The sequence below is a fragment of the Anolis carolinensis genome, chromosome 6 (genome assembly GCF_035594765.1).
Source record: "Anolis carolinensis isolate JA03-04 chromosome 6, rAnoCar3.1.pri, whole genome shotgun sequence".
NCBI lineage: Eukaryota > Metazoa > Chordata > Lepidosauria > Squamata > Dactyloidae > Anolis > Anolis carolinensis.
This window is the reverse complement of record NC_085846.1, coordinates 118,233,360-118,247,206: the sequence shown is the minus strand read 5'-3', so window position 1 is coordinate 118,247,206 and position 13,847 is coordinate 118,233,360. Positions and strand designations below refer to the sequence as shown.

The 13,847-nt window shown below is 39.7% G+C and overlaps 1 protein-coding gene across 6 annotated transcripts in view; it reads left to right on the top strand.

The window, feature by feature from the left end:
• tbrg4 (transforming growth factor beta regulator 4) overlaps nucleotides 1–3,282 on the top strand; it is a 30,238-nt gene extending 26,956 nt beyond the window's left edge. For all 6 annotated transcript variants that reach the window (XM_062957574.1, XM_062957572.1, XM_062957571.1 and 3 more), the window contains one exon: nucleotides 3,061–3,282. In XM_062957574.1, the coding sequence (XP_062813644.1) occupies nucleotides 3,061–3,162 (102 nt within the window). In that variant the 3' untranslated portion in view covers nucleotides 3,163–3,282. The remainder of the gene's footprint in view (nucleotides 1–3,060) is intronic.
• The last annotated feature ends 10,565 nt before the right edge of the window (nucleotides 3,283–13,847 follow it).

The window sequence follows — 13,847 nt, the reverse complement described above, 5'->3', positions numbered from 1 at the left end:
AGATCATCTAGATGGTCTTTGAAGGTCTCTTTGCTTAGCTATGGCTTTATGAAACCATCTAGATGGCTTTTGGAGGTGACTTTCCTTACCTATGGTCCTATGAGACCATCTAGATGGCTTTTGGAGGTCACTTTCCTTACCTATGGTCCTATGAGACCATCTAGATGGCCTTTGAGGGTCCCTTTCCTTACCTATGTTCTTATGAAACCATCTAGATGGTCTTTGGGTGGCCCTTTCCTTATCTATGGTCTTATGAGACCATCTAGATGGTCTTTGGAGGTCTCTTTGCTTACTTATGGTCTTATGAGTTCGTCTAGATCAGGGGTCCCCAAACTAAGGACCATGGGCCAGATGCGGCCCTCCAAGGTCATTGACCTGGCCCCTGTCCTAAACTTTAGATTTAGGGTTGACCTAAGTCTATCTGGTTTTGGAGGTCTTTTTGCTTACCTATGGTCTTATGAGATCATCTAGATGGTCTTTGAAGGTCTCTTTGCTTAGCTATGGCTTTATGAAACCATCTAGATGGCTTTTGGAGGTGACTTTCCTTACCTATGGTCCTATGAGACCATCTAGATGGCTTTTGGAGGTGACTTTCCTTACCTATGGTCCTATGAGACCATCTAGATGGCTTTTGGAGGTCACTTTCCTTACCTATGGTCCTATGAGACCATCTAGATGGCCTTTGAGGGTCCCTTTCCTTACCTATGTTCTTATGAAACCATCTAGATGGTCTTTGGGTGGCCCTTTCCTTATCTATGGTCTTATGAGACCATCTAGATGGTCTTTGGAGGTCTCTTTGCTTACTTATGGTCTTATGAGTTCGTCTAGATCAGGGGTCCCCAAACTAAGGACCATGGGCCAGATGCGGCCCTCCAAGGTCATTGACCTGGCCCCTGTCCTAAACTTTAGACTTAGGGTTGACCTAAGTCTGAAATAACTTGAAGGCACACAACTACAACAATCTTAATTTTGGACAATTTCATTATAGTCCGGCCCCCTAACAGTCTTTGGGACTGTGAATCGGCCGTCCACTTAAAAAGTTTGAGGACCCCTGTTATATACTGTAAAGTAGTTGTCATCACATACCAGCGTAACCAGACAAACTGTGAATCCTATCAAAAATTTATTGTTACTACCATTATTTCCATGTACAACACTCAATGGTATGTACATTTACCAATACTGTGTGCTCTGGTGTTCTGTTCGGCGGGCATGCTTCCAAACAAAACCTTTGCTAGGTCTTACTTTCAGGGGAGGCCTTATATTTAGCAATCCAGGAAAACCTTTACTAGGTCTTATTTTCTGGGGATGTCTTATTTTCGGGGAAACAGGGTAGGAGCCTAGAGCTGGGAGGGACCCCCAAGGGTCATCCAATCCAACCTCCATAGAGAGATAAAGAGACAGTCATATACTCCCAGAGTTGGAAGGGACCCTCAAAGGCCATCCAGTCCAACCTCCACAGAAAGATAGATAGATAGATATTGGAAGGGACCTCCAAAGGCCATCCAGTCCAACCTCTGTAGACAGACAGATAAATAGATTAGATAGAGTCCTATAATCCCAGAGGTGGAAGGGACCCCAAGGGTCATCCAGTCCAACCTCCATATATAGATGGATTGATGGATGGATAGTTTCCAATAATATTTATTTATTATTAGCTACATTTATATCCCGCCCTTCTCACCCTGAAGGGGACTCAGGACGGTTTACAAGTTATATGTACATACAATATATTATATGAATATATTGCAATATTATTAGTAATATTGCATGTAATATAAATATACAATTATAATAGTGAATTATAATTATTATTACATTGTATTGCATAATAGTAATAATAATAATAATAACAACAACAACAACAACTTAATTTTTCTATCCTGCCTCCATCTCTCCGTGTGGACTTGGGGCGGCAAACACAGGGGAAAGCCCGAAAAACTACAATCCCAGATTTGGAAGGGACCTCCGAAGACCATCCAGTCCAACCTCCATAGATAGATAGATAGATAGATAGATAGATAGATAGATAGATAGATAGTCAGTCAGTCAGTCAGTCAGTCAGTCAGTCAGTCAGTCAGTCAGTCATAATCGCCAAATTGGAAGAGACCCTCAAAGGCCATCCAGTCCAATCTCTGTAGATAGATAGATAGACAGACAGACAGATAGATAGAGTCATATAATCCCAGAGTTGGGGGAGACTCTTAAAGACCATCCAGTCTAACCTCCATAGATAAACACAGACAGATAGAGTCATATAATCTCAGAGGTGGAAGGGACCTCCAGGGATCATTCAATCCAACTTCCATAGATGGATGGATGGATTACTATAATCCCAGAGTTGGAAGAGACCCTCAGAGGCCATCCAGTCCAACCTTGATAGATAGGTAGATACATAGAGTCATATTATCTCAGAAGTGGAAGGGATCCCCAAGGGTCATCCAGTCCAACCTCCATATAGATGCCTACAATCCCAGAGTTGGAAGGCACCCCCAAAGGCCATCCAGTCCAGCCCTATCTTGCACCCTCCACCCATGGCTGAATTTTCCCTGTGTACATTGCTTCCCTTTCCCATGGCGGTCTGAGCCTTTATTCCTTTCAGATTGTTTATCCTGAGCATTGAGAGCCACCAGAGCAGAAAAGGGATGCGGCAATGGTCCCTGGCTGGGCGCCTGGACATAGCTGGGGTGTTTTGGACTCCCAACTCCCAGCATTCCTCACAGCCTCAGACCCTTTCCTTTTCCCCCTCAGCCGCTTAAGCATGTGGTGTGGGAGGGGTTATAGACATGGGATTGTACTGAGCATGTTCAGACACAAGACTCCATTTTGTAGTCAGTCTGCTTTACACCTCAGTGGAGGTGGGCGCATGTTTGCATCATGTTGCATGTCGCTTAAGCAGCTGAAGGGGAAAAGGAAGGGCCTGAGGCGGTGAGGAATGCTGGGAGTTGGAGTCCAAAACACCTGGAAGGAGGGCCAAAGTTGGCCCATGCCTGCTGTGACTTGAATCCAGGGCTTCATCCTTGACCTATTTCCCGCTCTCCTTCCTTCCTTCCTTTGCAGGTCCCTTATTACGAATTCCTGGACTTGAAGTCGGAGTGGCAGAAGGAAGCCTTCCTGCGGGACAAGATGAGCAAGGCGGTGGCCGAAGAGATGGCCAAGTGACCGTCAGGGGAGTCGGTCCCAGGATTGGTGTTTACGGAAGCTCCGAGCAGGGCATCTCTGGTCTCGCCTTTCTTGCTGTGTAAATACATGAGGATTCGAATAAATGTACAGCCCTGGTCACCCTACAGCCCTCTGTCTCCTCTGTGCGGCTGGAAAGCGGACGTTGTATTATATTATCGTATATCTGCACATGTTCAGAAATGCTTCCCAATTGTGGGGAGCTTACGTAACGCTTGCTGCATGTGTCACAGCCCTAAGGACTCTTCTGTTCGGTCAAGGGAATGTTTGCTTTGTCGTCCTCCGTTCGGCCGGCCTCTGCTGCCTTCGGGGCCAAGGAAATGCCAGTGCGGATGGCTGCGTTCGTCGTGAATGCCGGGCTGAGGCTGGCATTTGTGGGGAAAGAATCCTAGCATTGGTTTTAAGGGACCCCCAAAGGCCATCTAGTCCAACCCAGGGCTATCCAACACCCGTCCGTATCAATTACTTGAATAGAAGGCAATCTGATCAGATTGGCAGGCGACCTCAAATTGGAAGTGAGAACGAATATCCCAAAGGATCCAAAATTAACAGCCTTCACCGGTTATTAGAGAGCCAAATGGCCAAAACAAACAAACCAAATGGAAATTTGAAAGATGAACCTTTCCAATGCTAATTAAGGTGATTAACTGCAACATTCACACTGGCGTTGGAGTTCTTCCCACACACTGGACTTTCCACAGATATATATTAACCTTCTTTGCTTAGTTTCTCTATACAGTAGAGTCTCACTTATCCAACATTCACTTATCCAACGTTCTGGGTTATCCAACGCATGTTTGTAGTCAATGTTTTCAATAGATCGTGATATTTTGGTGCTAAATTCGTAAATACAGTAATTACTACATAGCATTACTGCATATTGAACTACTGTTTCTGTCAAATTTGTTGTCTAACATGATGTTTTGGTGCTTCATTTGTAAAATCATAATCTAATTTGATGTTTAATGGGTTTTTCCTTAATCTCTCCTTATTATCCAACATATTCGCTTATCCAACATTCTGCCGGCCCGTTTATGTTGGATAAGTGAGACTCTACTGTACCTCACAACCTCCGAGGATGCCTGCCATAGATGTGGGCGAAACGTCAGGAGAGAATGCTTCTGGAACATGGCTATACAGCCCGGAAAACATACAACAACCCTCAAACCAAATGGATTTCAATGGGGAAATTGACAGTACAGTAGAGTCTCGCTTATCCAACGTAAACGGGCAAGCAAGAACGTTGGATAAGCAAATATGTTGGATAATAAGGAGAGATTAAGGAAAGGCCTATTAAACATTAAATTAGGTTATGATTTTACAAATTAAGCACCAAAACATCATGTTATACAAATTTGATAGAAAAAGTAGTTCAATACACAGTAATGCTATGTAGTAATTACTGTATTTACGAATTTAGCACTGAAATATCACAATGTATTGAAAACATTGACTACAAAAATGCGTTGGATAATCCAAAACGTTGGATAAGCAAGTGTTGGATAAGTGTGACTACTGTAGTACACTTGGGTAGTATGACACTGCCTGTTTGTGTTTAATTCTGTTCCAATGTTTGTATGTTTGTATACTTTCAAATTGTATACTAATGCTTTTATGTCAAGAGATAAAGAAGGGTATATAATAATAAACATACTACTACTACTAATAACAATAATAGGGAGCCCCCGGTGGCGCAGTGTGTTAAAGCGCTGAGCTGCTGAACTTGCAGACCAAAAAGTCACAGGTTTGAATCTGGGGAGCTGAGTGAGTGCCAGCAGTTAGCCCCAGCTTCTGCCAAACTAGCAGTTCGAAAGCATGCAAATGTCAGTAGATCAATAGTTACTGCTCCGGCGGGAAGGTAACATTGGTGCTCCATGCAGTCATGCCAGTGGCCACATGACCTTGGAGGTGTCTATGGACAACGCCGGTTCTTCGGCTTACAGATGGAGATGAGCACCAAACTCCAGCGTGTGAGTAGATCAATAGGTACTGCTCTGGTGGGAAGGTAACAGCGTTCCATGCACTCATGCCAGTGGCCACATGACCTAGGAGGTGTCTACAGACAACGCTGGCTCTTTGGCTTAGAGATGGAGATGAGCACAAACTCCAGCGTGTGAGTAGATCAATAGGTACTGCTCTAGTGGGAAGGTAACAGCGCTCCATGCATTCATGCCAGTGGCCACATGACCTAGGAGGTGTCTACAGACAACGCTGGCTCTTTGGCTTAGAGATGGAGATGAGCACCAAACTCCAGCGTGTGAGTAGATCAATAGGTACTGCTCTGGTGGGAAAGTAACAGCGCTCCATGCACTCATGCCAGTGGCCACATGACCTAGGAGGTGTCTACAGACAACGCTGGCTCTTTGGCTTAGAGATGGAGATGAGCACCAAACTCCAGCGTGTGAGTAGATCAATAGGTACTGCTCTGGTGGGAAGGTAACGGCGCTTCATGCAGTCATGCCAGTGGACACATGATCTTGGGGTGTCTACGGACAACGCTGGCTCTTCAGCTTAGAAATGGAGATGAGCACCAAACTCCAGCGTGAGTAGATCAATAGGTACCGCTCCTGCGGGAAGGTAAAATTGGCGCTCCAGGCGGTCATTTTTATTGCGGTTAAGGCAATAAAAATGAACTGCACAGATAGATATAAGATAGGGAAATAGTCTGTGTGAACGAGTGTTTGGCTTGTGCCTTCTCGCAAGAAGAGGGTTGTGCTGGATGGATGGACTTTGGGGGTCTTTTCCAGCTCTAGAATGTGGAGCGTGACACTCCCCTCTTAAAGGGCTGAATGTAGGGAAGGCTTTGGTGGTGTCCTTTTGGGACCGGATGGCCTTTGGGGGCCCCTTTCTCTGACCCGATGCTTTGCCGGGAGCGGCTTTGGAGCCTGTGAAGCTTTGAGGATCATCAGGGCTTAGTTGGGCCCAAGTGTCAGATGCAATCAAGGACGAGGCAAGCACTGACCTCGTTTGCAGAATTTGCAAGGAGCAAAGAAGGAGGAGGAGAGATGCATCTCACATGGGAGCAAGGATGCTCAGTGGCCTGGAAGAAGTATCCGGCATGGGCCAACTTGGGCCCTCCCTCCAGGTGTTTTGGACTGCAACTCCCACCATTCCTAACAGCTTAAGCGGCTGGGGGTGAAAAGGAAGGGGCCTGAGGCTGTTAGGAATGGTGGGAGTTGCAGTCCAAAACACCTGGAGGGAGGGCCCAAGTTGGCCCATGCCCAGCCTCTACCTTTAGCAAACACAACCTCCCCATTGGTCCCTTCCCTTGTCAGCACCTGGACGGTTGCCGTGGAAACGGACCCGGGACCCTGCTTCTGTCTCCATGGCAACAAAAAGCAAAAAAAAAACCTCCTGGCCACTTGCATCACAGCAAGGTGGAAGCGGAAACGTGGCCGGCCCCTTCGACCAACCCCAAAAATAAATATGAATGCAATTCACAATTTATTTGTTTTTTGCAATTGACTTGCAGCTGGGGAAATAATACAGCCAAAATACTTGGCCCTGGAAATGTTTGGATTTTTTTTTCTGAATGTTGCAATGCAATTTTATATTTATTAAAATTGTTGTTGTTGTTGTTACAGAAATTTCTGCTTGCCGCATCCATGAAAAGAAGGGGGAAATAATACATCCAAAATACTTGGCACCCAAAATGTTTGGATTTTTTTCTGTATGTTGCAATGCTTCTTTATATTATTTTTATGGCAGAAATTAATACAGGACTTGAGGGTGCATTTTTGACACTTTGTCTCAAGGCTATGGAATCCTGGGAGCTCCTGTTTCCTGAGGTCCAGGCCTTTTAAGCATAAGCTGGATGGCCTTCCGTCGGGAGGGTTTTGATTGTGCCTTCCTTTCTGCCAGAAAGAAGGAGGCTTGGACTAGATGACCTTTGGGGTCCCCTTCTCAACTGAACGAGACATAGATTGATGGGAGTGTAGAGAAGTCTCCTATAGGCATTTAAGCAGAGGATGGATGGCTATCTGTCGGGAGTGCTTTGATGGTGCCTTCCTGCCTGGCAACAAGAAAGAAGTGGGCTGGACTAGATGACCTTTGGGGTCCCTTCCAACTCTAGGGCTCTTTCTTATCATACATATTTTAATGGCATTGTTTTTAATGCAATTTGACCGTGCTATAGTCCAGTGCCTTGAGCTGTGAAAAGATGCAGGTCAAAAATAAATGTATTGCTATTATTATAATATTACTAGCTGTGCCCGGCCACGCGTTGCTGTGGCAAAGTGGTGGTGGTATTGGTTAAAAATTGTTGTGTAATTTTTATTTGACGTTATTTGCAATTTTTTATTAATTTTATTGTAAGTTATATTTTTATTTATTATGTTTTATTATTTTCTTGTATTATTTTTAGTTATTTTCTGTTATTATAGTATTTTATTGTATTAATTTTTAGTGTTTTTTATTATTTTTTATTGGGTTGCTAGGAGACCAAGTTGGAGGAGCTTAGCCTTCTAACTGGCAGCAATTGGATAAAAGCCATTATTCCTCTTTCTCTAATTAGGACTTTATTTTTCTTTTCTTTTTGTTGTATCAACCTAGAGGCGTGGATGATGGGTTGTGTTGTCAAATTTCGAGGTTGGGGGGCCTGTAGTTTTGTTGTTTTGTGGGTCGCCGTGATGCCATCACTCTTTTATATATATAGATAATAATATTATTATAATAATACCTTATTATAATATAACCTATACACATAATAAAAGTGAAAATATGTATGTGTGTATATGGCTGGGGCTCCCACTTCCACAAATACCTATAGTTCCCACTACTCGGGAAACACCAAAGGCAATGACATTGCAGGTTATGGCGAGTGCCGTGAACATGCCCAAGAGCCCTGACAACGTCCTCCACAAACACCATCCTGTCCACCACCCAAGAGAACGCTTTCATCCAAGGACTATTTCTTTTTTTATATATATATAAATTTTTATTAGCTTTTCAATTAAAGAGCTTACAGTGAAAGTGTGAGAACAATAGTTTCCAAGGAAAGAGGTGAAGGAAAGAGAATTGACTTCAGGAAACAAAATAATAATAAAAATAGAAAAATAATAGTAATAAAAATAGTAATAACAAAAATAAAAGTAATAAGTGAAAAATGAAATAGAGAATTATATTAAGAAAGAGAGAAAAAAGAAAAAAAAAGAAAAAAAAAGTATATAATAACAACTTCCATCTCATACACAGTTATTTAGTAAAGTTTGTTAATCTTCTTCTTGGTCATTTTTACTTCTTCCTTCAGCTAGGTGACGGCGTCTTCTATACCTTCACTTTGTATCTACAAACCTTCTATATAGATTAAATTAGTACCTTCATTTGCATTTCTATTAAATAGTTTTTTACCGGATCCCAATTTGTTTGCTTTCTTGGAATTCCATAGTTATTTTTTAGGAGGTATATCAATTTGTCCATATTCATTATTTCCAAAATCTTTGTTAGCCAGCAACTTAATTCGGGGATTTCCTTCTTTTTCCAATATTTGGCATATATTATTCTAGCCGCCGTGGTGAGGACTATTCATCCAAGGACTATTTCATCCTAGGTTTTTTTTTTTTTTGCTTTTCCTCCACCACAGACACCCCAGTGTTCCTTTTCATTGGTGTCAAATTTGCATGGCCCCGCCCACTGCCTCTCCCATGACCCTTTCCTATGGTGCACAGCAAACGGGGATTGATTGGCACTGAACATACTGGAGGGGTTTGGGGATAATTCACCATAATTTATAGGAGTTGTAGGGACTGGGATGTATAGTTCACCTGCAATCTAAACCGGACCAGCGAAGGACCTGGAACTCACTTCGCACACAGAATCTCAGTGAACAACAAAGAAATATTGGATGTGTGTTGTCGAAGGCTTTCATGGCCAGGATCACAGGGTTGTTGTGTGTCTTTCGGGCTGTGTGGCCATGTTCCAGAAGCATTCTCTCCTGACGTTTCGCCCACATCTATGGCAGGCATCCTCAGAGGTTGTGAGGTATGGAGAAAACTAAGCAAAGAGGTTAATATATATCTGTGGAAAGTCTAGGGTGAGAGAGGTCAGTGTGAATGTTGTGTAGTTAATCACTTTAATTAGCATTGAAAAGCTTATCTGCTGTCTTCTTCCTGCCTCTGGGGCATCCTTTGTTTAGAGTCGTTAACTGCCCTTGGTTGATTCATGTCTGGAAATCCTCTGTTTTCAGAGTATTGCTTTTTATTTACTGTTCTGATTCTTGAGTTTTTTTAATACTGGTAGCCAGATTTTGTTCATTTTCATGGTTTCTTCCTTTCTGTTGAAGTTGTCCACATGCTTGTGGATTTCAGTGGCTTCTGTGTGTCGTCTGACATGATTGGATGTCTTTGGAAGGATTGATAAGAGTTGTAGTTCACCTACACCCAGAGCACACTATGAACCTAAGCAATGATTAAACTTGGATTAATCTGGATTAAATCTGGATTAAACTTGGCATGCGTACTTGATAAGCCCAAATTTGAGTACTGGTAGGTTTGGAGGGGAATTGGCCTGGACGTTTTGGAGTTGTAGATAGTGGGATGTATAGTTTTTTTTTTTTTAAACATTTTTATTGGGTTTTACATTCTTAATTCATAATTCATAACAATACTACTTCCCCTTTTTCCAATATTTTTTCCCTCCCTCCCACCCACACCCTCCCTCCTCAACCACAGTATGTTTATATTAATCTTGCAGATCCAGCCACAGGTAAAGTCTTTGTATTTTTTCTTTAATGTAATCGTTGGCTCCTCCATTTTTCACCCAGTTGAAGTAGTCTTTCCATCTGTTTGTAATGTCCTTTTGTTTACTCATTCTTGTTACTTGGTTAGTCATAATTCCTGTAATATCTAACAGCACTTGATCCTACAAATAATCATTCCAATTATTTAACGTCCATTTCGATTTGTCTCTCCATCCTCTAGCAATCACAGCATGTGCTGCTCTTATTGTTACTTTCAATAACTCTTGGCACTCCGTTTTTATACTTGGATGATCCAGCACTCCCCAAAGTAACAAATCATTATTAATTTGTAATATTATCTGTAATAAGTCCTGGATTTTCCCTTGTATCATTAGCCAAAATTTTTTTAAATTCAGAACACTCCCACCACATATGTGAATAAGTGCCCTTTTCTTTATTACAATGCCAGCACCCTAGTGGGACGTATAGTTCACCTGCAATCCATGAGCCCTCTGAACTCCACCAAAGATGGAATTGGACCAGACTTGGCACATAGACCCCCCCAGGACCAGGAAAAAATACTGGAGGTCTTTGGGGAAAATTCACCTTGATTTGGGGGAGTTGTAGTTCTCCTACATCCAGACAGCACTGTGAAAGCAAACACCCATGGATCTGGACCAAACTTGGCACACAGACCTGAAACACCCAAATTTCAATACTGGAGGGGTGTCGGTGGAATTGACCTTGACATTTGGGAGTTGTAGTACACCTACATCTGGATACACCTTGACCCCCACCAACAATAGACTGGGACCAAATTTGGCACACGGCACCCATGACCAACTGAATCTACAGGAGGGGCTTGAGAGAACTGACTCACCCGAGTGGGAGTTGTAGTTCACCCTACAGCCAGAGAGCACAATAAACCCCTTATTATTATTATTATTATTATTATTATTATTATTATTATTGTATGACACAAGTCGAACACTTTCCAAGTGTCTAGGACTGTGTGATGTATTATTATTATTATTATTATTATTATTATTATTATTATTATTATTATTATTATTATTTTATTATTATTGTATGACACAAGTCGAACACTTCCCAAGTGTCTAGGACTGTGTGATGTATTATTATTATTATTATTATTATTATTATTATTATTATTATTATTATTATTATTATTATTGTATGACACAAGTCGAACACTTTCCAAGTGTCTAGGACTGTGTGATGTATTATTATTATTATTATTATTATTATTATTATTATTATTATTATTATTATTATTATTATTTTATTATTATTGTATGACACAAGTCGAACACTTCCCAAGTGTCTAGGACTGTGTGATGTATTATTATTATTATTATTATTATTATTATTATTATTATTATTATTATTATTGTATGACACAAGTCGAACACTTTCCAAGTGTCTAGGACTGTGTGATGTATTATTATTATTATTATTATTATTATTATTATTATTATTATTATTATTATTATTTTATTATTATTGTATGACACAAGTCGAACACTTCCCAAGTGTCTAGGACTGTGTGATGTATTATTATTATTATTATTATTATTATTATTATTATTATTATTATTATTATTATTTTATTATTGTATGACACAAGTCGAACACTTCCCAAGTGTCTAGGACTGTGTGATGTATTATTATTATTATTATTATTATTATTATTATTATTATTATTATTATTTTATTATTGTATGACACAAGTCGAACACTTTCCAAGTGTCTAGGACTGTGTGATGTATTATTATTATTATTATTATTATTATTATTATTATTATTATTATTATTATTATTATTATTTTATTATTGTATGACACAAGTCGAACACTTCCCAAGTGTCTAGGACTGTGTGATGTATTATTATTATTATTATTATTATTATTATTATTATTATTATTATTATTATTATTATTATTATTTTATTATTGTATGACACAAGTCGAACACTTCCCAAGTGTCTAGGACTGTGTGATGTATTATTATTATTATTATTATTATTATTATTATTATTATCATTAATTATTATTATTATGACACAGCAAACAAGATAGATATGCTGGATTTCGTATCACAAAATCACAAGTCAAACACTTCCCAAGTGTCTAGGACTGTGTGATGTATTATTATTATTATTATTATTATTATTATTATTATTATTATTATTATTATTGTATGACACAGCAAACAAGATAGATATGCTGGATTTCGTATCACAAAATCACAAGTCGAACACTTCCCAAGTTTCTAGGACTGTGTGATGTATTATTATTATTATTATTATTATTATTATTATTATTTTATTATGACACAGCAAACAAGATAGATATTCTGGATTTCGTATCACAAAATCACAAGTCGAACACTTCCCAAGTGTCTAGGACTGTGTGATGTATTATTATTATTATTATTATTATTATTATTATTATTATTATTATTATTATTATTTTATTATGACACAGCAAACAAGATAGAAATGCTGGATTTCATATCACAAAACCACAAGTCGAACACTTCCCAAGTGTCTAGGACTGTGTGATGTATTTTCGGATGATGCGTGCAGATCCCAGCCGGGTGGCCTTTTGCAGTTGGAAGATCGTGATTTTGTCAATGTCTATTGTTTCCAAATGCCAGCTGAGATCTTTTGCCATGGCACCCAGTGTGCCCATCACCACTGGGACCACCTGCACTGGTTTCTGCCAGAGTCTTTGGAGTTCAATCTTGAGGTCCTGATAGCGGCTGAGTTTTTCCTGTTGTTTTTCGTCAATGCGACTGTCACCTGGGATAGCAACATCAATGATCCAAACCTTGTTCTTTCCCACAACTGTGATGTCTGGTGTGTTGTGTTCCAGAACTTTGTCAGTCTGGATTCGGAAGTCCCACAGTATCTTTGCGTGCTCATTTTCCACGACCTTTGCTGGTTTGTGATCCCACCAGTTCTTTGCTGCTTATTATTATTATTATTATTATTATTATTATTATTATTATTATTATTATTGTTATTATTATTATAGTTCACCTAACAACCTTATGCATTTTGGACAATTAAAGAAATGACTTTTTCAAATAACCTGGGCAGACAGTATAATAATAATTCTTTCTTTCTTTCTTTCTTTCTTTCTTTCTTTCTTTCTTTCTTTCTTTCTTTCTTTCTTTCTTCCTTTCTTTCTTTCTTTCTCTCTCTCTCTCTCTCTCTCTTTTCTTTTCTTTCTCTCTCTGTCTCTTTCTTTTCTCTCTTTCTTTCTCTCTTTCTTTCTTTTTCTCTCTCTCTCTCTTTCTTTCTTTTCTTTCTCCCTCTCTTTCTTTTCTCTTTTTCTTTTCTCTGTCTCTTTCTTTCTTTTCTTTCTTCTCTCTCTCTCTCTTTCTTTCTTTTCTTTCTCCCTCTCTTTCTTTTCTCTTTTTCTTTTCTCTCTCTCTTTCTTTCTTTTCTTTCTTCTCTCTCTCTCTCTTTCTTTCTTTTCTTTCTCCCTCTCTTTCTTTTCTCTTTTTCTTTTCTCTGTCTCTTTCTTTCTTTTCTTTCTTCTCTGTCTCTCTCTTTCTTTCTTCTCTGTCTCTCTCTCTCTCTTTCTTTTCTTTCTCCCTCTCTTTCTTTCTCTTTTTCTTTTCTCTGTCTCTTTCTTTTCCTCTCTTTCTTTTCTTTTTTCTCTTCTCTCTTTCTCCCTCTTTTTCTTCTCTCTCTCTTTCCTTCTCTATTTCTTTCATTTTTTTTGCTCTTTCATTCTTTCTTTCCTTCTCTCTCTCTCTCTCTTCTTTTTCTTTCTTTCCTTCTCTTTCCTCCCTCCCTCCCTTCTCTATCTCTCTTTCTCTTTCTATCTTTTCTTTCTTCTCTCTCTCTCTCTCTTTCTTTCTTTTCTTTCTCCCTCTCTTTCCTTCTCTTTTTCTTTCTTCTCTGTCTCTCTCTTTCTTTCTCTCTCTCTCTCTTTCTTTCTTTTCTTTCTCCCTCTCT